The following is a 25728-nucleotide window of genomic DNA, read 5'->3' on the forward strand; positions in this document are numbered from 1 at the left end:
ATCCTCTGGGACCAAGCTGGTATGTACAAAGTCCTGGTCCAGACCCTGTTCCCTGGGATGGGAGAGGTGTGGCCACAAGCTAAGGAATGCCGGTTACCCCCACCAGCAGAAAGTGGTGGAAAAGATTGTTCTCTAAAGTCTAAGAAGGGAGCATGTCTCCATATTTCAGAGACTCAGTGAATACTTTTACTTGAGCTGAATAAACAAGATTTTGGACAGATGATCTCCAGAACATTTCTGTGGTTTTTAGCCGCTAATTTTGTGACATTTGTCCCTGTAACCATGACAATGACTACAACAGGTGTTTAATGAATCAGAAAAATGAATAGAGGGACAAATGGTAGATACTATGTCCACTTAACTGACCCACAGCTGGGGGCCTTCATATCACTGTATTTGTTTGCTGAATTGGAGACGCAGTTTTTTTCACCCACCTCAGCTTCTATTTCTGTAGCTGGATAGGTTTTACCCTGATTGGGGTGTGTGAGCCTTATGAAGTGATTAAAACAAAAATTGCACCTCAGGTATTCTAGTGTGTATTTTGGATAGAAACTTCTGAGACCAGGTTCTTTACAGACATTGGTCATCCCTTAGGATGACCTTCAGTGTATGAGCTGGCAAAGCACAACTGACCCTTGCTGTGGAAATTAGGGGCAGCCACACTACCCCGCTACCCAACCTTCAGCCTCTATTCTGATCCTTAGAGTGACCCTCTGTCTGTTCATAGTGTCAGAGGCCTGCCCATGCCTGTGTCCTGGGGCTGAGCTGTTGCCTGTAGTGGCCACTTATAACCATGCCAAGTCCAGCTTCCAGGCAACTGTCCCTCAACCCACACCTCCTGCCTCATGGGACAGCTCCTCAAAGCCCTTTGCTCTCAGCATTGAGGAAAATAACTAGCAATCAGTGAGTGTGGAGCTTGTTTATGAGACTGGCTGAGCTGCTGTCCAACCTTGTTGACCCTCTGCCATATTTTCTCTGTTTCCTTTGGGAGAACCCCAGGGTGAGGGATGGGTCGGGGGCTTCTGAAACTCAGAAATTCACCACCTTTGCCAAGTGCTTTTGCCTTGCCCAAATGGAAATAAGTGTTGTTCTGGCCTGACTTGTCCTGGGCACACTTGCCACCTTGATATTTTGGGCTCTGCATCCTCTCACCTGTACGAATCTAGCAGACCGCAAGGCAACTGACTTCCTGACCTGGGAAACCACCAACGGGGGGTCTGCACTTCAGCACGAGGACCTGCTTCATTGCTTCCCAGGGACTTGGCGTGAGATGCTCCACCACAGCTCCTGTTACACCCAGAAGCCAAGGAATTGTTTTTGGGAAAGGGTGGACAAGCCCTCTCAAGGGCAAGGGAGTGGGTTTGAGGCAGGTCACTGAGGGAGGGGCGAGAACAGCTGCCTTGATTCTCTGCCTCTTTCCTCGCCCCGGCCACCCCCACAAGAAGCGAACCGTGTATCTTATTCCTAGAATGTGAGGAATGTGCCGCGGCCTGATAGGCATGAAGCAATCTGCAGAGGCAGGGAGGAGCCTTGCTCCCGCGCACAGGGCCTGACAGTGCAGGACTATGGGGAACTGCGTGCTGGCCTGCCCCTCCCACCCTCCCTGGGCTCCTGCTGCAGCAGGATATCAAAGGCTGTATTGTGCATTGAGTCGGCCTTGGTCCTTCGTGTGACAGGGAGGAGGCGGGAGGAGGGACACCCTTGGGAAGCTGTCTCCTCCCTGTGCTCTCTGCCTGGAGTTCCCAGGGGCCTCTCCTGGGAGGATGGTGCATACATGGGTGGCTGCTTCTGCATCCCTGGGGAGCCGAGTCTGTCCTTGGGCTCAGGTGAGTTTTCTGGGGACGAGCCCTGGGCTGTGGCTTGGCCCTGATGGCCAGCGATTGCTCAGGGACTTGCTGGGCTGGGGCAGCTGCCAGAGATGGGGAGATGGTTGGACTTTCTGACCGCCTCTTTCCCCTCCCAAGTTTCGTGTTTGTCTTTCTGGCTTTGTAAGAAAGGAGTGAAGTCTGGGAAGCATTTACTTTTCCTAAAGTAAAAGAGTTGGAGCTTGTTGGGATCAAGGCTGCTGTTGGCTGCCACTCTCAGGGTGTGACTAAGCGCTTCCTTCCTTTCTTCCCAAGATGCCCTCTGGCAGGAAGCACGCTCAGACACTGAGTTCCTTTGCAGCCCATGGGTGGTCATGAACTTGGCTTCAGACAATCAACCCTATTTTCGTCAGTTACTGTTAACTGGAGAAAAACAGGCAGTTTCCTGCTTCCTACCTTCCTTGGGCAGTGTGATCTGGGGGGGTGGGAGGAGGTGGGAGGTGTGTCTAGAGGAGGCCATATAGAGTTATTGCCTGGAGGCATTGCTGTCAAGTTGCCTGGGAGTCCACTTCAAATGATGAAGCCTGTCATTCGCCGAGGACTGGGGGTTCTCAGGATGCCAGTCAGTATTGAAGCTGGGACGTCCCTGGCAAACAAGCCAGGGGCCATGATGAGCTAACAAGCACGTAACCCCATGCAAGCACCTTCCTTGATTGCAGAGCAGAACAAGGTGGGCCCTATGGCGTGACAAATGCCATTTACAGAATGAGTGGAGGAGAGGAAAAGTGGGGAGGCTTCGTTGGGTGTTAGGAGAGGTTTTTTTCTCAGGGTTTTTGATGCTCTGGTACAGTTCCTGGGACTGGGAGTTAGGGGTGACAGGAGAACTGACCACTAGGGAAAGCCTATTTACTTTCAGACACAGACCTTTCATGACAAACAATGTGAAGGTACTAGGAGTCCTGACAATGAACCGGAAGCAGCTGTATTCTTCTTCTGCTCGACTACCCAGTCTGGGTGTCTGAGCATCTCCCCCTCCCTCAAAAGGTGTGTCTGGCCCTAAAATTACGAGCAAACCCAACACTGCCTTTGACCTGACCTCCAGCAGTGAACACTTCACTTCTCCAGTTGTTGGGGTTTATGAGCTTCTAGATTTCCCCACCAAGCCCTGCTGTCATTGTCTTCCCTGGGAGCAGATATGGCCAGGATGTGGGGAAACCATGAAGGATCATGGGTCTGTAAGCCAGATTTACCAGGTTTCTTGAGCAGACTCAGTTTACCTCCACTAAGGCAGGACACGTCACCTCCAATGGGTGTGATCTATTTCTTTCCTTGTATTGAACAATTCACTTAACCCTTCTGTGTTTGAAATAAGATCTCTTGATCTTGAGGCATAATCATAGCTTCCTTTGTGGGGTTAGTGGGGGTTGGACGGAGCACTGGAGTAGGGGGGAGTGAGGGAACTTTTCATTCATAATTCTTGAAAGCCTCCTGGCCCTTAGCAAATTAACACAATCACTGTTAGGCATGTTAATCACATTCGATGACCCTCAGATGTCATGCTCCCTCTCTGAACAATGAGAAGGTATCGACTCAGTCAGTGGGGCTGTCACAGGGCCTCTGCCCCCCAGAGTCAGCTTCTGCTTCTGCTCCACACCCTGACTTTATCTTAAGACTTTAAGCAAGCCAGAATTCTGCAGCCTGCAAAATAAACAACCAAGCAATATTTAAGGACCCTTTTCCCCTCACTCCCCTCCAGCCCCTCTTTCACTCAATTGGTTGGTTCGTTTGGCTTTTTCTTGTTTTACCATTACTAGAGGGCTGGCATGCTGGATACACATGCTCTCCCCATCAGCCTTCTATTTATTTCTTGCTGAGTCCTTTCCTGTACTGTCCTCCCTCTGGGACCCCACCCTTCTCCTCTGCACTTGTCAGAAACTTTCCTTAGGGAGGTCGGTATGGGTGTGGTGGGTCTGAGGCCTGCTGATATAATTATCCTCTTCTAGGTTTCCCTCTTTGTCCTAGAGAAATGGAACCAAGTGTGAGACACATTCTGGAGAGACATAATGGAAGACATTGAATTCTTATGCTCTCCCACCTCAGTTGAACCTGGATGTCCGCTGGACCTAATGGTGGAATTGGGGATGTTTTTTTAAGTGACAGTAGGGGTTAAATTGGATAAGACAACGTGGAGTCTGTCTTGACAAGCCTTCAGCAACTGTGACTGTTTCATTGCGCATAGGCGCTGCTACCAGGCTGTCATGGATAGGAGTTTGCTCCTCTGGGGTAGGAGTTTGATCATGTGGCTCCAGCTGTGTCTGCTCAGTGTCTGCTTACATGGTGGTGCATGGCAAGGACTGACAGTTCTGAGGCACAAGGCAGGCAGAAAAGGAGAAGGCTCCAGATTGCCAGAGCCCAGCTGGCTGATGAGGATGTGGCAAGTACCAAATGTTGGCTCCGAGGACCCCGGGTTAGTTGTTTTCTCACACATGGGTCCTGCTGACAGCGTGTGTTTCCTGGGATGTTTCTCGTTGGCTTACATTAATCTTCTGCTCGCACATGGTCGCAGGGCGGGTTTCTGGTCTGCTGCCATTCTCTCTGCTGCTTGAACCTTTGGAGATTCTCGCTATGGTCAGCAAACCTATCACCGCTCACTTTGGACCACCAGGTAGCCACGTCAAAGTTGAGCGGTCTAAAAGTTTCCAGAGCTTCCCCTTTATCTTGATTTTTTTCTTGAAATTTGGCACTTACCTTTTCACCCAGAGGCTGTGGGAAAGATACACTTGTCTACCTCGGCTGTAGGAGTTTGTGATTTCCAATCTTTTTGTAAATATGAATCATCAGTATAATAACAGAAGATTGAGGGCACATGCTGACAATAGGCAATGATGCTTTGTAACTGAACTTAAAAAAATGAGGAAGTATTTGGAATGTTCCGATCATAGAGAACTTATGACCCACCCAATTTCAGCCTGTTTCTCTTTTATCCCATACTAGTTCCTGGACTTCTATGTTCCTCTCTCACAGTTTTTCAAGAAATAAAACATTTCAGATCTTGTCTCCCAGTAATTCGTTTCCCTTTCTCCAGCTCCACAGTTAATCACTTTCATGAATTCAGGGCTTTTGTTCTTCTATTACATATTTATGTACTCATAATCATTGCAGAGAATTTATTTTGGAGCTCCTTATCTTAGACAAAGTGTCTTTATACAGTTGTTCCCCCCTCAGCATTATTATCTGAGACCCACCTCCTCAGACAGATGGAGCTGTGGCTCTAATTTGGCATTTATCCCAGCAAGGACAATATGGACTTCCGTCATAATAACTCTGGTGATATGCCCATCAGGTTAGAGAAGGGGAAGTACCTGGGTGGAGAAAAAAAAACATGCAGGGAAATGGATCGTTTTCTGCATCATTTTCTCCTTGGAGCTGTGGGTGGTGGAGTGTGGGGCTGATGGAGAGACAGTGATGGGGGTGGGAGTGGATTCTCTTTTCTGGCAAGTTTCTGGGAGTGGGATGTTTCCTAGACTAGACACTGGATTTCTCAGAGCTCTGAGGTCAGGTTAATGTAGTGGAGACAACACGCTCTCCAACAGTTCAGAGGGCAGGGAAAGATTCTTGCCGACTTGCTGTGTGTGACCCTGGTGAAATCACCTCTCTGGTCTGGGCCTTAGTACTTCTGGACAGCAAAATTACTAGTGGACCCTGATCTCGTAAATCACTTCTAGGAGGCTGGAGGGATAGTACAGCAGCTACGGGTGTGTGCCTTGCATGTGGTCAACCTGGGTTTGATCCCCGATAGCCCATCTAATCCCCTGAGCACCGTCAAGAGTAATTCCTGAGCACTGAACCAGGAGTAATTCCTGAGCACTTTCAGGTGTGCTCACCCCAAATAAATCACATCTACTGTCTGTTTTCTGAAATAGTTGCCTCCTCATTTTAATTATTGTCATCCTTTAGGCAACATGTTTATAATGGAGTTAATGTTTATGGCTTTGATGTACAAGTTACTATCCCTCATACCACCGAACTGCCTGTGGCCCTCTGCCATTGTCTGTAGATTATTTCCAGTCCCCCTCTTCCTTTCCTTTGACTGCCACCCCCCACCACTTCTTCCCTGAAAGTCTGTTTGGTAACCCAAGGTCAAAGGTTTTTCCTTACTCCATACTGTTTATTCTCTTTTTTTTGTTGTTGCTCTTTTACCAAGGATGGTCGTCAAGTATTTGTTCTTCTCCCTCTGACTACTTCTCTTAAAATGGTTCCCTCCAATTCCATCCAAATAGTGGGAAACTGCGTGATCTTAACTCTTTTTATAGCTGTCTAATATTCCATTGTGTATATATGCCACCACTCCTTAATCCATTCATCGACTGTTCAACTTTTGGGTTGTTTTCATATTCTGATGTTTTACTAGGTGCTGCAACAGAGGCAGGTTTGCTTGCTGGGTCATATAAAAGTTCTGTTCTTTTTTGAGAAATCTCTATATTGTGTTCCATAGTGGCCGAACCAGACAACTTTCTTACCAACTGTGAATGAGGTTCCCCCTCACGCCCCAACCCCGGTTTCTTTTTTCCACCACATTCCTACCAACACTGGTGGTTTCCAGTTGTTTTGATACATGACATTGTCACTGCTATAAGATGAATTCTCATTGCCATTTTGGTTTCCTGATAAAAAGGGACAATGAATAATTTTGCAATGCTTATTGGTCACCCATATGTTCTCTGTTCATCTCCTTTCCCCACTTTTGGTGGGGTTGTTATTGAGTTTTGTGAGTGCTTTATATATAATCATGTGTTATCTTGGATATTAACTCTTTATCTGTTGTATTATATGCAAGTATTTTCCACATTCGGTGTCTTTTTACTTTGGATCATATAATTTTCTTTTGCTCAACTATGTTTTCCTCAATGTATTTTATGGATTATGGTCTAATCCAAGGTCTTTAATTCACTTGGAATTAACTTTTGCATGTAGTATGATATATGGATCCAGTCATCCCTCCCTCCCTCCCTCCCTCGCTCCCTCCCTCCTTCCTTCCTTCCTTCCTTCCTTCCTCCTCCTCCTCCTCTTCTTCTTCTTCCTTTCCTCCTCCTCCTCCTCCTCCTCCTCTTCTTCCTTTTCTCTCTCTCATTTTCTTTTTAAGTACTGTGGTTCACAATACTGTCACTGAAAGAATACCGTGCGTGTCACTTTACCTCATTTCAGCACTCAGATTTTGCTGAGTCATCTTTCACTTTTTTAACCATGAATATAATGTTGACTGTTTATTGTAAATGACTATTACCATCTTTTTTTAATTAAAATTTTATTATTATTATTATTTGCTTCTTTTGGGTCACACCTGGTGATACTCAGAGCTTACTCCTGGCTCTGCATTCAGGAATTACTCCTGTTGGTGCTGGGGATGCTGGGAATTGAACCCGGGTTGGCTGTGTGTAAGGCAAACGCCCTACCCACTGTGCTATCACTCTAGCCCCATGATTATTACCATCTTGAGGAATGTTTCTTCTGTTTATATTTTATCGAATTATTTTATTTCTTTATCATGAATGAGTGTTGAATCATGCCCCCCCAAATCCTTGATATCAATTGACATCATCAATTAAATAAAATTAAACAAACCCGAGCTTGCTTGTTTGACCCAGATCAAACCCAGGTCAGCAACACGCAAGGTAAATACTCTACCCACTGTACCACAGCTCCAGCTCCTTGTTTAAAATATTTTTTTTATGTAATTGATGTCTACTTTAATTTTTATTATTTTCTTCCTTCTACTATTTGGAATTCTCTTGTTGTTCTTTTCCTAGTTTCTCACAATGTCAGGGTAGTTGTGCCAGAGTACTAGTATGGCAGTGATAGTATGTTTGCCTTACATGTGGCCCACCTGGGTCAATCCCTGACATCAATATGGTGTCCTGAGTACTGTTGGGAATAATTCTTGAGTGCAGAGTCAGGCCTAATACCTGATCATTTTCAGATGTGGCCCCACCCTCCAAAAAAATCTAAAATGTGAGGTTAGGTTATTTATTTGAGATTTTTTACTTGCTCTTGACCTAAGACTATATTTCCATGATACTGGGATCAGTGGTGGTGGAGAATGGGCACTGGTGGAGGGATGGGTATTTGATCATTGTATAACTGAAACCCAAGCACGAAAATTTATAAATCTACAACTGTAACTCATGGTGTTTCACTAATAAAAATCTAAAAAAAAAAGACTATATTGCTATGAATTCCCCTCCCTTTAAAATTAATTTTTCTATATTCCATAAGTTCTGATAATTTGCATCTTCTTTTGTTTGTTTTAAGCAATCTTTTTATTTCTTCTTTCATTTAATCTTTGGCCCAATGGTTATTTAGCAGTATGTTGCTGGGTTTCCAAATGTTGGAAATTTCCAACTTTCTTTTTTTTTGGCTTGGGGGAGGTAGAGGGGTGGGAGGGTTGGGTCATAACTGACTGTGTTCAGGACTCACTCCTGCCTCTTTGCTCAGGGATGAGTCCTGAAGTGGCTCAGAAGACCACAGGGGTATGTCAGAGATGGACCCAAGGTCAGCAGCGGGCAGGGCTAGTGCATTACCTGGCCCACAATTTTCTTTTCATGGTTAATTACTACCTTCATGACATTGTAGTCTGAAAAGATAAAGTAAAGTAAGTAAAGGCCCTCCCGTTGATCATCGATTTGCTCGAGCGGGCCCAGTAACGTCTCCATTGGAGACTTTGTTGTTACTGTGTCTGGCATATCGAATACTCTCGGTAGCTTGCCGGGCTCTCCGAGAGGGGCGGAGGAATCGAACTCGGGTCGGCCATGTTGACTGCGTGCAAGGCAGACGCCCTACCCGCTGTGCTATGAAAAGATGCTTGATAAAATTTCTAATTTTGTGTCATTATGAAAACTCATAATGAAAACTCATATGTTTACCAGCATGTGATCTATATTGGAAAATATTCCATGTACACTGAAGAATAAAGTATATTTGGTCTTTGATGGCTAGAAGATTCTGTACCTATCTATTAATTCCAGTTCTTCAAATTACTCATTTGGGACTCTTGTTTCCTTATTTATGGAAACAAATGGTCTGGATGACCTGTCCAATGACAAAAATGAGTTGTTAAGGTCTCTCATTACTATTGTGTTGTCACTGATTTATTTCCTCAGTTCTGTTAACAGTTATTTTTATAAAATTTCCTGCTTTTTCATTTGGTGAATATATGCCAGTCAAGAGCTGAGTCCTCTTTTTTTTTAATTTTTGGGTCACACCCGGCGATGCAGAGGGGTTACTCCTGGCTCATTCACTCATGAATTACTCCTGGTGGTGCTCAGGGGACCATATGGGATGCTGAGAATTGAACCCCAGTTAGCAGCATGCAAGGCAAATGCCCTCTCCTCTGTGCTATTGCTCCAACCCCAAGAGTTGAGTCCTCTTGATCTATTTATTTGTCCCTTATTCAGTATGTAATGTTTATTATTTCACTTACTAATTTATTTTTTTAGCTCAAATTTTATTTGGTTTGAAAGAAATATGGTTATTCCTATTTTTGGGAGCCTGTACTATTGTTTTCCAACTCTTCTTTTTTTTTCTTTTTGGCCTTTTGATTCACACCCTGAAGTGCTCAGGGGTTACTCTTGACTCTGCACTCAGGAATTACTCCTGGTAGTGTTTGGGAGATCATATGAGATGCTGGGGATCAAACCTGGGTCAGGCACATGCAAGGTACAGTACCTGTTGTACTATTGCTCCAGCCTCCTTTTTTTTTTTTTGGTTTGTTTATTTTGGTCACACTAAGAGGTGGTCTGCACTCCAGGATCTTTCCTGGTGGGGCTCTTGGGACCCTATGGGATGCCAGGGATTGAACCTGAGTTGGCTGCCTCCCAGCCGCTCCCTACCCACTGTGCTATCTCTTTGACCCCAACCTTATTATTTTTTTTTAATTGCATCACCATGAGATACAGTTACGAAGCTTTCACGTTTGAGTTTCAGTCATACAATGATCAAACACCCAATCCCTCCACCAGTGCACATCTTCTACCACTAATGTCCCCAGTATCCCACCACCCCCACCATACAACCCCTCCCCCTGCCTCTGTGGCAGACAATTTACCACATATTCTCTCTCTTCTTTTGGGCATTATAGTTTGCTTAAGTTTTGCCACCACATTCAAGCCTGCCTGCCAGAGGCAGATGCTAGAAATTTTTTTTAACTGAATCAATGAGAGATACAGCTGCAAAGTTTCATGCTTGAGTTTCAGTCATACAGTAATCAAACACCCATTCTTCCACCAGTGGACATTCTCCACTACCAATGTTCCCAGTATACCCACCATTTTTCAACTCTCCCTCTGCCTCTATGGCAAACAGTTTCCCCCATACTCTCTCTCTACTTTTGGGTGTTACAGTTTGCAATACAGATACTGAGAGGTGATCATGTTTGGTCCTTTATCTACTTTCAGCACACATCTCCCACCTTGAGTGGTTCCTCCAACCATCATTGTCTTAGTGATCCCTTCTCTATTCCAGCTGCCTTCTTCCCCAGCTCATGAGATGGGCTTCCAACTATTGGGCAATGTTTCTGGCCCTCATGTCTACTGTACTTGGGTGTCAGTCTCATATTATGTTATCTTATATTCCAGAAATGAGTGCAGTCCTTCTATGTCTCTTCCTCTCTTTCTGACTCATTTCACTTAGCATGATACTCTCCATGTCCATCCACTTATACGCAAATTTCATGACTTCGTCTTTCCTAACAGCTGCATAGTATTCCATTGTGTAGTTGTACCAAAGTTTCTTTAATTAGTTGTCTGTTTTTGGGCACTCAGGTTGTTTCCAGATTCTGACTATTGTGAACAGTGCTGCAATGAACATATAGGTGCAGATATTATTTCTATTGTGCTTCTTTTTGCACCCTCAGAATATATAAATATATAAATATAGATATATAAATAAAGATATATACATAAATACATATATCTATATTTATATATAGATGTATAAATCTGGAAACAATCCAAGAGCCCTAGAACAGATGACTGGTTAAAGACACTTTGGTACATCTACGCAATGGAGTACTATGCAGTTGTCAGGAGAGATGAAGTCATGAACTTTGCTTATAAATGTATAGACATGGAGAGTATCATGCTAAGTGAAATGAGTCAGAAAGAGAGGGACAGACATAGAAGGACTGCACTCATTTGTGGAGTATAAAACCACATAACATGAGGCTGACACCTAAGGATAGTAGATACACGGGACAGAAAGATTGCTCCATAGCTGGAAGCCTGCCTCATGAGAAAAGGAGAGAAGGGAGCTGGAATAGAGAAGGGATCAGTAAGAAAAATAAGGCCTGAGGAACTGGTTGGGATGGGAGATGTGTGCAGAAAGTAGATAAAGGACCAAATATGATAACCTCTCAGTATCTGTATTGCAAACCATAATGTACAAAAGTAGAGAGAGATGATGAGGAATCATGTCTGCCATGGAGGCAGGGGTGGTGGTGGGAAAAGGGGGGTATACTGGGGATATTGGTGGTGGGGAATGTGCACTGGTGGAGGGATGGGTGTTTGATCATTGTGTGATTGTAACCTAAACTTTAAAGCTTGTAACTATCTCATGGTGATTCAATAAATTTAAAAATAAATTTAAAAAGTTCCTAAACCATTGTAAAAAAATTAAATTAATAAAATTAAAAAAAATCTGAGTGATAATCTTGCAGGGTAAAGGTTTCTTGTTTTGGAATTTCTTTTTGTTCAGTCCTTGAATTTATCATTCCCTTCCATTTTTGATTATAGAGTTTCATTTGCGACGTCTCATTTTATCTTGTTTTACTTGGATTTGAAACTTTACTCCGTCTTGCTATTTTAGGTAGTCTATATATTTTGTTCTTGTGATTTTGACTACAAAGTGTCTTGGTGTTGCTTTGTTTTATTTTATTTGGCACTTTGCAGACATCCTGGACCAGTGCACAAATGCTCCTCCCTACTGGGAAGATTGGGGAACTTATCAGCTAGTGTCTTTTCCTAGTCATTGTTTCCCTCTCTTTCTTTTTTTTTGAATGGGGGCGGGGAGGAAATTCACTGGTTGTTCCACTTACATTGAAAAATGTAAGATATTTCACCAAATATTTTTATTACAAAATCTTCCCAATTACATTTTATTTATTCATAATCTGTGTGCCAGGAGTAAGCCCTGTTCTGGGTGTGACTAAAAACAAAAACAAAAACAAAAACAAACCAAAAATCAAATCAGGTCACCAATTTGATCCTTGGCTTCTATTCTGCTGCTGGGTCCTGTTACTATCCTTTAGTTTCTTCAATTCTTTTGGAATAAGTTATTTTATTGTTTCTATCATTCTTTCTTTGAGTTTAGGAATTTCACTCCAGTGATTTCTTCAGTTCAGTGAATATTGAAAGAATTGTTGCTCTGAAGTGATGCTCAGGCAACAGTAGAATTATGATGTGCCTGAGAACTTTTCTGATGCAGTTAAATACCTTAATGTTTTTCATTATTCCGGGTATTTCTTGGGGGCTAAGGGTGGGGCTCTGAGTTCCAGGTGGTCTGAGCAGTGATCCGGTGCTCTTGTTCTTGCTATCAGTTTCTGTCTTTTCTGTATTTCTCCTGCACAACTTCCATGTCTATTATGCTGCTTCTCTGCTCAATACAGTTCCAGGACTCCCTGCTGCTGGATCTGTTCTACACTCTTCTGCCTGTCTAGTAAAGTTCATCCTGTCCCACCCCATCCTCTTTCTCACTTGTAGCCCCATAAGTTTCCCTTCTCTGAAACGCACAGTCTGCCCTCTCCTCCTGTGCCCTTCTCTCATCCAGCCTAACTTGAGGGCTTCAGCTTTTCCCTGACGTATGTAATCTAACAAAAAAATAAAAAGGAAGTCACAGATACGGCAATAGGCATATCTGATACTGAATCCAGAAAAGCCTCCTGTACTGAGAAGGTAAACAACACAGTCAAAATGGGGAGAGTGTTTATATTTGATAGGTAGGCCAGAAAAGATGACCTTATTTACATATGGAAAATGCTCACTATCATCAATTATTAGGGAAATAAAAATTAAAACAATAAGGCTACACTGCACAGCTACATGCTGGTTAAAACTGAGAAGCCCCTATTGTTGGGGCAATAGTACAGCAGGTAGGGTGTTTGCCTTGTATGTACCCGACCTGGGTTCAGTTCCCAGCATCCCATATGGTTCCCTGAGCACCTCCAGGAATAATTCCTGAGTGCAAAGCCAGGAGTAACCCCTATGCATCACTGGGTACGACTCCAGAAGCCAAAAAAACAAAAACAAAAACAAAAACAAAGAACTGAGAAGCCTGAGAATAGCAAGTGTTGGTGAGGGTGTGGAATAACGGGAACTCTCAAATATCACAGTTGAGAGTGAAAGTGGCACAACCATTTTGGAAAAGTTTGCAATTTAAAAATAAATCTTGGATTGTTAAAAATTTAGTAATCTTTCCTGCCAGTCATTATAATAAAATAGAAACTAACTTACACCAAAAGAAATGCACTGATTCATAAAGTCCAAGGGCTGCTTGCTTCAAATACGGCTGCATCAAAATATTCAAGTGATGCCATCAAGAATAGGTCTTTCAGAAACTCTGCACTGCATTGGCCTCTACTACAGGCCTCCAGTGGTGGCCCGCACAGCTCCAGATGTCTAATCACAGCAGTGGAAACGAATCTTCTCTCAGAGTGCTGTTATGGGTATTTAAGACCAGTTCTCATTGGCTTAAGCATGGCCATGTGACCATGGTTTATCAAAAAAGTGATTGGGTTGTACTTGAGTCATAGGCTACTCAAGAGGCTGAGATCAGAGACGTCTCATCTGAAACTCATGGATAGATTTCCTCACAAAGAAGTCAGAGCGCTATATTCAGTCCTGTCTGATTACAGAGACTTTGCTCCTAGCCACTTTTATTTCCAATGTTAGAAAATAAACTTGTACTCATTTCATGATACTAGTGTACAAAAGTGTACACTGTGTACATTTGCTTGCAATATTAGTATACAAAAGTATAGCAATATAGAGACATATATAGCTATAATAGATGAAAGTATAAGTAAATGATTGAAAATAACTCAGCAATAGTCACTGTGGAACTCTGGTTTGTTTCCTTGAAAGGAAATATTTTTTGTTTTATTGAAAGATTACATTTTCATTCTTAATTTTATATTAGAACTTTCTGGAGACTTTAAATAGTCGTATGTCATTTTCAAGGTTCAGCTCAAGTCTTCAGAGTCTTTCCTGTGGAACTATAAGTTCTGTGAGTCCTAACTGCTTGTGCAATTATTAGCTGCTCTCCTGATCGCAGAGCTCACTCTGGTGTCCCCATCCCTTCATTCTAAAGAAGCTTCCCTCTGGCTCCTGTGTCCCAAGGCATGTGGGAATCACTCAACTCCAGAGCCTCACAGAAGACACCAGAAACCAGCTGGGGACTAAAGAAGTGTGCACATTTCCAAGCTCTACCCTAGGATATTCTGACATAGCTGGGGTAGAGAAGGATTCCAGGAATATTTTAAAATTAACCTTTTTATTCAGATTTATCAATAAATTTGTGCATTGAATTATCTGTGTATTGGTTGGCTAACTTTCAAAGGCTGATGTAGCCATCTATGCTGTTTCCCTGGTCATAATTCATTTATTCTACTTGCTGTATTGCATTTAACTGTATCTTCTACCGCTTATTCTTGAGCACTGCTGCTTAGAGGAAAGGAGGAAAACTTTGTTTTTCAGAGTTGAAGGATGCCCTAGAGGAAGCAGCAGAGAATGAGGAGGAGAGGGACACAGAGACCAGAGTTCTGATTAGCTGCTTCCTCTCCTCTCCTAGAAGAAATCCCAATTCCAACTTACATGGAATTCCAATTCCAACTTACTTGGAATTTCCAATTCCAACTTACAGATAAGCTATTTTCAATGGATGGAGAAAAACTGACATTGAAGGCAAATATTCGCCTTTGACAGATATACGAGAATTCCTAACCTTCTGGCTAAGCCTGAAAGTGACTTTTGGATTTGACATGCTTATCTCTGAGGCAGATACCATTTTAGGTATAAGGGAATGCAGATGGAGAGATTCATCATAAGAGTTTTGCTTGGGGGCTAAGAGACATCTTGGGGATCAGGGTGTAAGTCTTGCAGGAAGGACCCTCTTTGTCTCAGCACCACATGGCTGGGTGCAGCGCTGCTAGACTCTGAATGCTTCTGGGTCCAAGCTGCGCTCCACTGTTGGACTGACCATTGAACTATCTGATTCAGTTGGTTGATTATTCCTGGAAATGGGCCCCCAGGCCCCCTGAGCACTGTTTAGGAAGCACCTTCTTCTTCCACTTAATTTTTTTTTTTTTTACATCAGAAGGACCTGATCCTTAGAGCTATTGTGACCCGGGGCTGCAGGGTTTTCAGAGCCTGAAAGAAAAAGTTTTCATATGGCTTACTCAAAACTTCTGCTAATTCAATCCTCTATACCCAATTTTCTTTCTCACCAGGATTTCATGGATTTGAATGGTGCTGTGCTGAGTTACATAGTGACTGTATACGGGTACATGCCTGTATATATTCTTTTGACTATATAGCTATAGTTATAGATAGAGGTGTTCAAACATGTGTGTGTGTGTGTGTGTGTGTGTGTGTGTTTGTAAACAAACACATGCACACCTAGGAATGGATTCACTAAGTCTTAGTGCATGCTTGTATTCAAACTGAAGTGTTATTGTGAGAACTTCCCAAAGTGAAAATCTTCAGAGCATACTCTCAACTCACAGTGTATGTTTTAGCTATTACATAGTCTTACAAACACCTTGCTTAATCTTGCATTTTCACCAGTTTGTAAGTAGTGTTTCTACAGTGATTCTTATTTTTATTTATTATTTTGTTTCTGGGATATACCTGGGGTGCTCCAGGATTACTCCTGGCTCTGTGCTCAGGGATCACTCCCGGTGGTGCTTGATCATGTACAGTGCCAGGAATTGAACCAGAGATGACCATGGGCAAATTAAACACTTTAATCTTTGTACTATCTTTCCAGCTCCGAGGTTTTAATTTTTATTTTCCTGATAAGCTTAATTTTTTTTTATAAACTTATAGGCCATTTGGACATTGTCTTTGGATTTGCACATTGTCTTTGGATTGAGATCGTATGTTTGACAGTTCTTTGATCATAGCCGAATATTAAATAGCTATATAGCAATGATAATAACAATTCAAATTTTCACATACCACTAATTCTTTTTTTTATTATTATTTTTTAATTTTTATTAGTGAAACGCCGTGAGGTACAGTTGTAGACTTACAAATTTTTGTGCTTGGGTTTCAATTATACAATGATCAAATACCCATCCCTCCACCAATGCCCATTTTCCACCACCATGGGTCCCAGTATTCCTCCCACCCCCCACCTCCCCCCCCAACCCTGCCTCTATGGCAGGGCATTCCCTTTTGTTCTCCCTCTCCTTTTGGGTGTTGTGGCTTGCAAAAGAGGTATTGAGTGGCAATCATGTTTGGTCTATAGTCTACTTTCAGCATGCTTCTCCCATCCTGGGAGGATCCTCCCAACAGCCTTTATTTGGTGTTCCCTTCTCTATCTAAGCTCCCTTTTCCCCTAGCATGTGTGGCTGGCCTCCAAGCCATGGAGCAAAATTCCTGGTACTAATCTTGGCCACTCTTGGGTGTTAGTCTCCTATTTTGTTACTTTATGTTCCCCAGATAAATGCAATCTTTCTATGTCTATTCCTCTTTTTCTGACTCATTTCGCTTAGCATGATACTTTCCATGTAGTACCACTTGTATGTAAATTTCATGACTTCATCTTTTCTAACAGCTACATAGTACTCCATTGTGTAAATGTACCAAAGTTTCTTTAACCAGTCATCTGTTCTCGGGCACTCAGGTTTTTTTCAGATTCTGGCTATTGTAAAGAGTGCTGCAATGAACAAACAAGTGCAGATGTCACTTCTCTATACTTTTTTGCCTCTCTGGGATATATTCCCAGGAGCACATGCCACTAATTCTTGAGAAAATTGGTTGCTTGACTTAAAGTTGTAATAGGCATAAACTATCATAAAAATATCTTTCATTTCTTTCTTTTTTTTTTTTTTTTTGGTTTCCCAGGTAAAGAAACCCCTTCCAAGGATTCAACCATAAAGAATGAGGTTTTGTCCTCATCAGAGAAGGAAAAATGTTTCCTGCCACAGAACATGACTCCAGGTAAGGGTTTTTTTTTCTTAGTAAGAGTTTTTGTTTTCAATTTTTTTTAATTGAATCAAGTGTTGTTCACAAAGTTACAAAGTTGTTCATGATTGCATTTCAGTTATATAACATTCCAACACCCCTCTCTTCACCAGTGTACATTTCTCACCACCAATAGTCCCAGTTTCCCTCCTGCCTCACCCCCCCACCCCCGCCTGCATCTATATCAGGCATTTTCCTTCTCTCTCTTTTTCTCTCTCTCCTTTTGGGCCATATGCTTTGCAATACAAATAATGAAAGGTTATCAGGCATGTCTTTACGAAGTAAGATTTTGAGATTTCAGAGACAGGATTCATTCAGATTTCCTCCATGTATAATGCCACAGTCACTCTTTTTCTTTCCTCTGCAGGTCTCTTCCTTCCTAATTTTCCATTTTAGGAACCACCAAATGCAACGCTGAATTTGATTAAATGATCTTGATTATGATACTAATGTTCACAAATTTTCCAGTGTTCTTCACTGTCTACTAGATTAACTTTGACCGACACACACAGCTCTTCATTGTGTTGGACATATCAGAACTCTATCCATATTTTCTATATTAAAGAAGTAAATTACTGATTAGATATTAAGGCATTGTATGTCAGGGATATTTTTTAATTGTATTTTCTACCTCATGCCTAAAATAGTTATTTGTTTATAATTGATGTTTGGTGGATATATGAACTGTTGAATAAATAAATGGTGGTTATATCCATATTCTGTATGGCAGTGGTGGCTTCTTTGTATATTAATCTAACAATATAAATATTGTTATATATACTTGTCAAGGTAATGAATCAGTGAACAAATATTTGGATATTTGGAACAAATATGTAGGATGAGATTGGCTTGAGTGGAAGGGCATCTGTATTAATCTTTTAGAATTATCAAAGGATTCTGAAATTAATATGAAAAAGTCTCATTTCCAAAATCATCCTTCACAAGAATCCCCTTTAAGAGGTCTCAGGGAAGCAGCTAAAGAGATTGTCCTGAGAGAGAGCACCACTGGGGCCGAGTCTTGGACTAGAGAGTCAGAGCAAGAGCCTTGGCAGAAGACTGGTGTTTACTGAACAGCAAAAGGCATCAATTTTCTTTTTTTTTTTTTAATTTTTAAAATTTTTAATGTAATGTTTTTAACACTAATCATATACTTTTCAGATACTGGAGTTGAATGTTTAAATGTAAACATTGATAGAATGTCTCTAAGTTGTTATCTTACAAGTATGTCTCTCCATTTATGCTATTTTCTGCCTTATAGTTTTTTTTTTATTTATTGAATCACCGTGGGAAAGGTTACAAAGCTTTCAGGTTTAGGTCTCAGTCATGCAAATATCAAGCACATTTCCCTTTACCAAAACTTATTTTTTACCATGAAGAACCCCAATAAAACCCCACCCCCCACCCCTCCCAGTCCCTGTGGGGCAGATGAATTCTAGTTAACACTCTATCTGCTTTGATTAGATTCATTGTTTCAATAAAAGATTCACCACTATAATTTAGAGTTTACCCCCCACCCCCAAATCAGACATGCTGAAAAAGCATTGTGACGTGATTTGCTTTCTACAGCTGGGTTCAAGAATTAAATGTTGGTTTTGGATTTCTGCTATTTTACTTATTGACCCTGGAAGTATTTATACTGAAAGTCAGATAGTTAAGAAATTGGTTTCTGTGCTCTGGAGTCGTGGCCGTGCTGGAGAGCCGCTAGTGGGGGGCAACTGGTGGCCTCGGTAGGGCGTGAAGGGCGGACCGAAATGCCCCCTTCCCATGAGGTTTTAGTCGCCCCCCCACTCCCCCGGCTGATACCTGCTGTCCACAAGGCTCCCATGCGGCCGCCATCTTTCTTTCCAGAGAGGAGAAGGCGACTGGGGCAACACCCTTTCCCCTCCGGACAGACATGATGGCCTGGATTAACGCATAGTCCTTTCACTTTTCTGTTCCAAGCTGCCGGGTTCTGCTTTAAGTCCCTGTGCTTCTGGGGCTGTGGCCGTGCTGGAGAGCCGCTCGCGGGGGGCAACTGGTGACCTCGGTAGGGCGTGAAGGACGGACCGGAACGCCCCCCTTCCCATGAGGTTTTAGTCGCCCCCACACCCCCGGCTCATACCTGCTGTCCACAAGGCTCCCATGTGGCCGCCACCTTTCTTTCCAGAGGGAGGAGGGCGGAAGGGACCAACACCCTTTCCCCTCCGGGCAGACATGATGGCCTGGATTAACGCATAGTCCTTTCACTTTTCTGCTCCAAGCTGCTGGGTTCTGCATTAAGTCCTTGTGCTTCTGGGGCTGTGGCCGTGCTGGAGAGCCGTTCATGGGGGGCAACTGGTGACCTCGGTAGGGCGTGAAGGACGGACCGGAACGCCCCCCTTCCCATGAGGTTTTAGTCGCCCCCACACCCCCGGCTCATACCTGCTGTCCACAAGGCTCCCATGCGGCCGCCATCCTTCTTTCCAGAGAAGAGAGGGCGAATGGGGCAACACCCTTTCCCCTCTGGCAGACTTGATGGCCTGGATTAACGCATAGTCCTTTCACTTTTCTGCTCCAAGCTGCTGGGTTCTGCATTAAGTCCTTGTGCTTCTGGGGCTGTGGCCGTGCTGGAGAGCCGCTCGTGGGGGGCAACTGAAAAGGCATCAATTTTCAGTGAGACCATGCACCAAGCCTGTGCTCAGTAATCCTTGCATGGTCTCCTCGTCCCTACATAAGCACATATGGGAGGTGGCACCAAAGTCCTGACTATTAAGGTGACTACCTTCAAAGAAGGAGACAACTTGCCCAAGGCCAGATGGTTCAAGGAAGAGAAAGAAATTCACACCCATTCCTTGTTCATCACCTTGTTAATCACCAGTGCTCCATTATCACTCCAAAAATGCTTCTCTCTAGGATACAAAATATGGTAGCCCCTCCTTATCCTTCAGGAGATGTTCTGAGACCTCTAGTGGATATTAAAAGCTTCAGAGTACTCAACCCTATGTGTACCACACTTCACTGCATGATTGTTGCACCCTGCTTTTAGGTAATACCAGGACAATTTAAAAAGCTTCACATAATGATCGCATTCTACTGTTTTGCAAAAATCATTTGGCATAAAATCTGTGGTGATTATGAAGGGAAATTCAGTAACATGTGTTTTTCTGTAAAAAAAGATTAATGTTATCTTTGGTAAGATATTAATTAACTAAGAAATTAGTAACACTAAGTACTAATAAAACAGAGCAACCATGATATATCATCATAAAAGTTACACGAATTTGCACACACTGTCTCCCAATACCTTTCGTCATATTTTCAGACAGTGGTTGATTGGTGATAATTGAGACTTGGGAGAAAATAAATCACTGAATGGGGGAGATGATGAGAGATTTGGGAGAAATATTTACTTTTGGAATGCTCCACAGAATGGAAACCATGTGACTAGGTGTTTTATAAATGTCACTCCAGCTGCTTTTCTTCCTGGTTTCAAGTTCTGTCCAATTGCTTGGCTGACAAGGAGAAATCATTTGCTCTTTGCTTCTTTGTATATTAATCTGCTTATCGTCAGCTTAGGCCAACCCCACACAAAGCTGAATTTCCACTTGTGTTTGACAAATGCAGTAGAGTCCACACTCTGCTTTATCAGTGCAAGTAGACCAGTGACCAGAGGCCTTGGGGACACCAGAGAGTGCACCCCTCAGCACCTTCTTCCCTCATGCTGCTCCAGGATGGGCTGGCAGTGAGAATAGGCTGTGGTGCCAGTGCAGATAAACTCAGTGTATACATTGTGGTGGGGCTAAGGATTAAGTGACAAGCAGAGGGCACTGTAGGGCACAGTTAATGTGGGGTCTTTGTACAGTCTCAGTTTCCACAGGCCAGATATCAAAGCCTGGATTTTCTTCAAATCCAGGCCTTTTTGGGTTTTGGGCCATACTCACCCATGCTCAGAGTTTACTCCTAATTCTGCACTCCTGGATCACTTTATTGGGGTGCTGGGAGGATCATATGTGGTACCAGGAGTTTTTCTGGATTGGCCACATGCAAAGTGAATACCCTACCAGCTGTGCTATCTCTGTGTGGCTCCAAGACCTTGCTTTTGTTTTCATTTTGGGTCACACTTATTCATGCTGGGTGCTGGGTAGGTTGGAGGGTAGGTAAGTGCATCTTGCATGCCTGTCTTTGAGCTATCTCCCAGGCCTGAAATCCAGGTTTTATGACTTGCAGATCCATGGATTCATCTGCCTTCCTGCCAAGGAGGTTCACACTGACTGACAGGACTGTTCTGATGAGGAATCTAAAGGGGAATTTGGATGAGGGTCTGTGAAAAGAAATCCTGACTCAGGATCAAGGTTAATGACAGGTTGTGGCACGAGGGTGGTAGAAATCAGAGGATTACTGGGAAGGGCGGGGGTTTCCAAGACACAAGAGCTAATGCTGAGTGTCTGCATTATATCCTTAATATTTTCTAGATACTGCATAAAGAGCTTAATAAGCATAACTTTATTTGGTAAGTCTCTAAATGCTTCTGCGAAAGGTCACTAAAAGTCATTTGGCTAATGAGAAAAGCCAAGTGTGGCAAGGTACTTTGTTGTTGAGGTAGCACCTTTAATGGGGCAGAGAGCCAAGTTTGGGCCCAGTCTGTGACTCCTCCTCCCCGGGCCAGCTTCCACCTTGGGAACAGTGAGCAGTGGGGCTGCTGCTCAGTGCGGGGCAGGGCTGCAGAGATGGAGGGCATGGACAAGACCAGGACCCAGGCCAGGAGAGGCTGAGTGAAACCAGTTTCTGCTTCAAGTCCCCCTCATGTCAGGTCAGTTGGGCTTGCTGTGTAGAGCAGGTCGTCTTGTAGCACATTATTTCCAGGCTCTGTGGGTTGGAGACAGACCTTCTAAAGGTAGAGGTCCACGGAAGTCTGGGGGACACTTAGGCCAGCATAATAGGCGCTCTCGCAGGTGGCCAGGAATTCACAAAGGCCTTGACAAGTTAGCCTTGGAAGAGAGACTTCTGTGATTATCCGGTCCACTGCCTTCCTGGCTTAACATTTTCGATAATTATTAATGGACTTGCTACTTATTGTCTAAAGAAGACTCAAGGTTGAATTCCATATTGAGATGAAACTCCTGAGCTTGGCCTTTCCTGACAATGTCTTCCAAGACCAAAGTCCTCCCTTTAAGGGCTCCACCAGGCAGCCTCTTTACCCTGCGATGCTTTGATTTTCATAGCACTTTTCTTCAGTTGAAATTACTGTGTTCAAAGACTTGGTTTTTGCTAAGTAGAATAAAAGCGCCATGAGAACAGGAACCAGGTCTTTCTTGTTTCCTGGTGTGTGCCCAGCACCTAAAACAGCTTCTGCTCAATAGATTTGTTGAATGAAAGTACGTTTTGAATAAACTGAAGTAGACTTTTATTCATTAACCAATTTCCCTTAGCAAACATTAAAGAATTAATGGCAAGTTTCTCCCACTCTCTGGAGAGTAGAACATTCCTATGTGGCATAATTTTGCAGGTTGTTTTTGAAGTCCAGAAAATTTCAAGAACTTTTCCATGTCAATTAATAGTAAGAGCATTTTCACATCCCCCAAATAAATCATACCTAACAGGAACATCTTTACATTTTTTTCAAAAGTGAAGCAAGATAATTTTTATTGAAATGAAACTTGCTTAGAAAGATGTTAAAGGAAAGAGGAGAAATATGGGTTTATGAGAGAACTTCTCCAGGGTGGAAATAAGCAAGCAAAAAACATAGAGACAAGCAAGTGAGATACAAGTTCAAGGGAAAACATGAGCTTGAAGAGCAAACCTCAAATGGCTTTTGAGAACAGAGATGTCTATTTTGAATAGCCAGGAAAACCTGGTTAGGGGAATGAATGAATGAATTAATGTCTCATGTTTATAAATGCATCTCATATGGTAAATTTTATATGTAAATGAATTTACTAGATGTAATTTGGCTTTCATTACAAACTCTCACAAATTGCCCACAGGGAAGGTATATATCTTAATGATTTATGCGTCAGCTCTGTGTGAGAATAAACCCTATTCAGTGCAGAAATAACCAACCTGGATGCAACTGGTATAGCTTCAAGAATTCCAGAACATTCCTGGACTTCAACATATGTTTGTTCCTGAGAGGACAGTTTACATACAGGAGTCATTCAGAGGATTCTCAAGGCCACCTATAACTTCTAATACGTGAGGATTTCAGTTTAGTGCTTAGGAATGGGCCCTTATCTAATCATCCCAGACTCTCTTTCTCTGTTTTCTTAAAGACCTGACAGTCTCCTTCAGTGTGAAGAGCCGCTCCAGGAGGTGTGTGAATGGACCTTTGCAGGAAGCGGCCAGGAAGCGACTCTGGGCGCTGGAGAATGAGGACCAGGAGGTGCGTGCACTGTTTAAGGTGAGCATGGGCAGAGCTAAGCACACTCTGAGGAAGTCTTGTTCTTGTGTTGGTGAGCTCAGGCTTGCCAGCACCTAGGACAGCATCGAGAACATAGTAGATCCTCAAAAAAACACATGAACTGTTAGACTGAATAAAGAAAACCTATACACATTGTCTGTTCATCAGGAACAGTCGGGAACTTGGGATGGGGAAATCCCTGGAGTTAGATGTAAAGTCAGAAAATTTGCCTTTAAAATCTGCCAAATTAATTTGATTTAATTTTGGTCAGGTTGTAATCATTTGAAATGCCCATTTCATTATGACACTTTTTAGGAACTGGAAGAATAGCTGAGTGGTTTAAGAATCGCTTTACCACTTGCAAGTGTATGTTCATGAGTTTAAAACCCCAGTGTCTCATATGCACTCGTTATAAATCTGGCAGTTCTGGTAGCTCTGCTGGCCTTTGATTCCTGCGCCCACACACAAACACACATGCACACATGCACACATGCATGCATACACACTATATGATACATCTGAATCTTCCTATGCCTACAAACAAACACACACACATCTGCATGTACACGCATAGTGCAATACATTTGAACCTTCTTTTTTTAATTGTGAGAAAAAATATAAGTAGCATACAAATTTTAGTTTCAAAGTGTGAAATTCAGTGGCATTAAGTACATTCACATTGGTGTTCAATCATTACCTTTATCTACCCTAGAACCTTTCCATGATTCCAAACTGAAATGAAATCACCCCTCTCCGAGGGGTACCACCCGGGTGTCACAACAAAATCATAATATCTCTGTAAACACTGTAAGTAAATACTGGTTATCACAACCAAAGCAAGAGAAGAGGGAAGAGGGGAAATAAGCATGAAAAGAGAAATGTGGTCTACAAATATGTCATGTAACAAAAAGTGTCTGGTTTTTCTCCAGTAAGTAAATGTTGCGGTATCTGGAGAGAGTATCATACTGGGAAATGGACTGGACTCCAGAAAGAGTAGATGAAGAATGTTTGACATTTTGTTCTGCAGTCTGGAATTCAGGGACGTGGAGGCTTAAGTTGTAATAGACATCATAATCAACATCATAGAGTGTCGTTAATTGGAGTCACTTTAGCATGAATAGGGGCTGTGCTGAAGCTCGGCAAGCTGGGAGCCTGCAGGAGGCCCGTAAGTCACTGGGAGTGGCGGGGGTGCTGAGGTTAGTTCTCAGGAACTGCAACCTTAGGCAAATTACTTAACCTGTGTGTGTTCCAGCCTCTTAAAAAATGGCATACACAATGCTGTTATCTCTTAACTCTGAGATATTATTGATATGATATCCACTATTATATCCCAGTAAGGAAAAAGAAATGCTACCATTTTGTTATGACAATGGCTTGACTCTTCAACCTGTGTTTTAGAATAGTCTCAGGTGTTTTGGAATGAATTGAGCAGAGGGACCCCCACTCATCTTCCTAGGCTATTTTGAGAGTTTAGAAAACATTACCCATAAAGGCTTGGTGAAGTACCTGATTTGTGAATAGATTTTTCATATGAAATCCTTATTTGTTTATCAGGATCTAGAGCTCCAAAGGGTCTTCTGGGGCTTCATATGGCAGAAACTCAGTTTCGAATTTGGCTGACTGACCTGGGGAGTTCTTCTTGAGGTTCAGAGCTTGGCCTGGAAAGTGAGGGGCTTTCTGATTATTACTCATTTCACTCAACTCCAAAGTGGATGAGCAAAAAGGGTCTAGGGGAAAACCAGGTTTGGGTAGTGATTCAGGTCCATTTTGTCAGGTATTTAGCAGGGAGAGTGCTTACCATCCCCCTTCAGCTCTGGCGAGCTTGCACACCGTCAGCCTTTCTGGAGGGCTGTGTAACTCCTGCATGTGAGTTGTGAAAATGTACTCACAATTGCACTTACTGGAATTATTTGTGTTAAAATGATCAAGGGTGTGCACTCAGATTTAGTTAAAGGATGTTTCTCACAATACTCTTTAGAATGTTTATGTAATGACTTGAGTTAATTTTGTGGTGGGAGAAAATGGAATAAGGCAGATGAATAAGGAGTAAAGAAGTAGCCCACAGGGAACACCTAACAAGACATCCAACCCTCCTATGGCTGTGCTTAAATCCTCTATGTACCAAATCCTGAATGCACAGTTTTCCTAAATGTACCGTTAAAGTTTGGTTTGTAAGCTAAGCACGATAAGAAATTAATGACATTAACAAAAATACAATAATAGAGCAATTTTCTATAATTATCTTTTTTCCACTCTATACTGTATATAAAATTTCAGACTATAGTTGAGTAATGGTAACTGAAACCTCAGAAAAAGAAACTATAGGTAAGAA

General features: G+C 42.7%; 1 protein-coding gene across 2 annotated transcripts in view; it reads left to right on the forward strand.

Annotated features, from left to right (window-relative positions):
• The first annotated feature begins 1698 nt into the window (after positions 1 to 1698).
• The window catches only part of SH3TC2 (SH3 domain and tetratricopeptide repeats 2), a 77432-nt gene continuing 53402 nt past the window's right edge, over positions 1699 to 25728 (forward strand). The window contains exons 1-3 of one of the 2 annotated variants that reach the window (XM_056124428.1): positions 1699 to 1826; positions 16922 to 17017; positions 23269 to 23396. In XM_056124428.1, coding sequence (XP_055980403.1) covers positions 1775 to 1826; positions 16922 to 17017; positions 23269 to 23396 — 276 coding nt within the window. In that variant the 5' untranslated portion in view covers positions 1699 to 1774. The remainder of the gene's footprint in view (positions 1827 to 16921; positions 17018 to 23268; positions 23397 to 25728) is intronic. The other variant, XM_056124429.1, reaches the window with a different exon arrangement.

This window comes from Sorex fumeus, unplaced genomic scaffold (genome assembly GCF_029834395.1).
Source record: "Sorex fumeus unplaced genomic scaffold, SorFum_2.1 ptg000051l, whole genome shotgun sequence".
Classification (NCBI taxonomy): Eukaryota; Metazoa; Chordata; class Mammalia; order Eulipotyphla; family Soricidae; genus Sorex; species Sorex fumeus.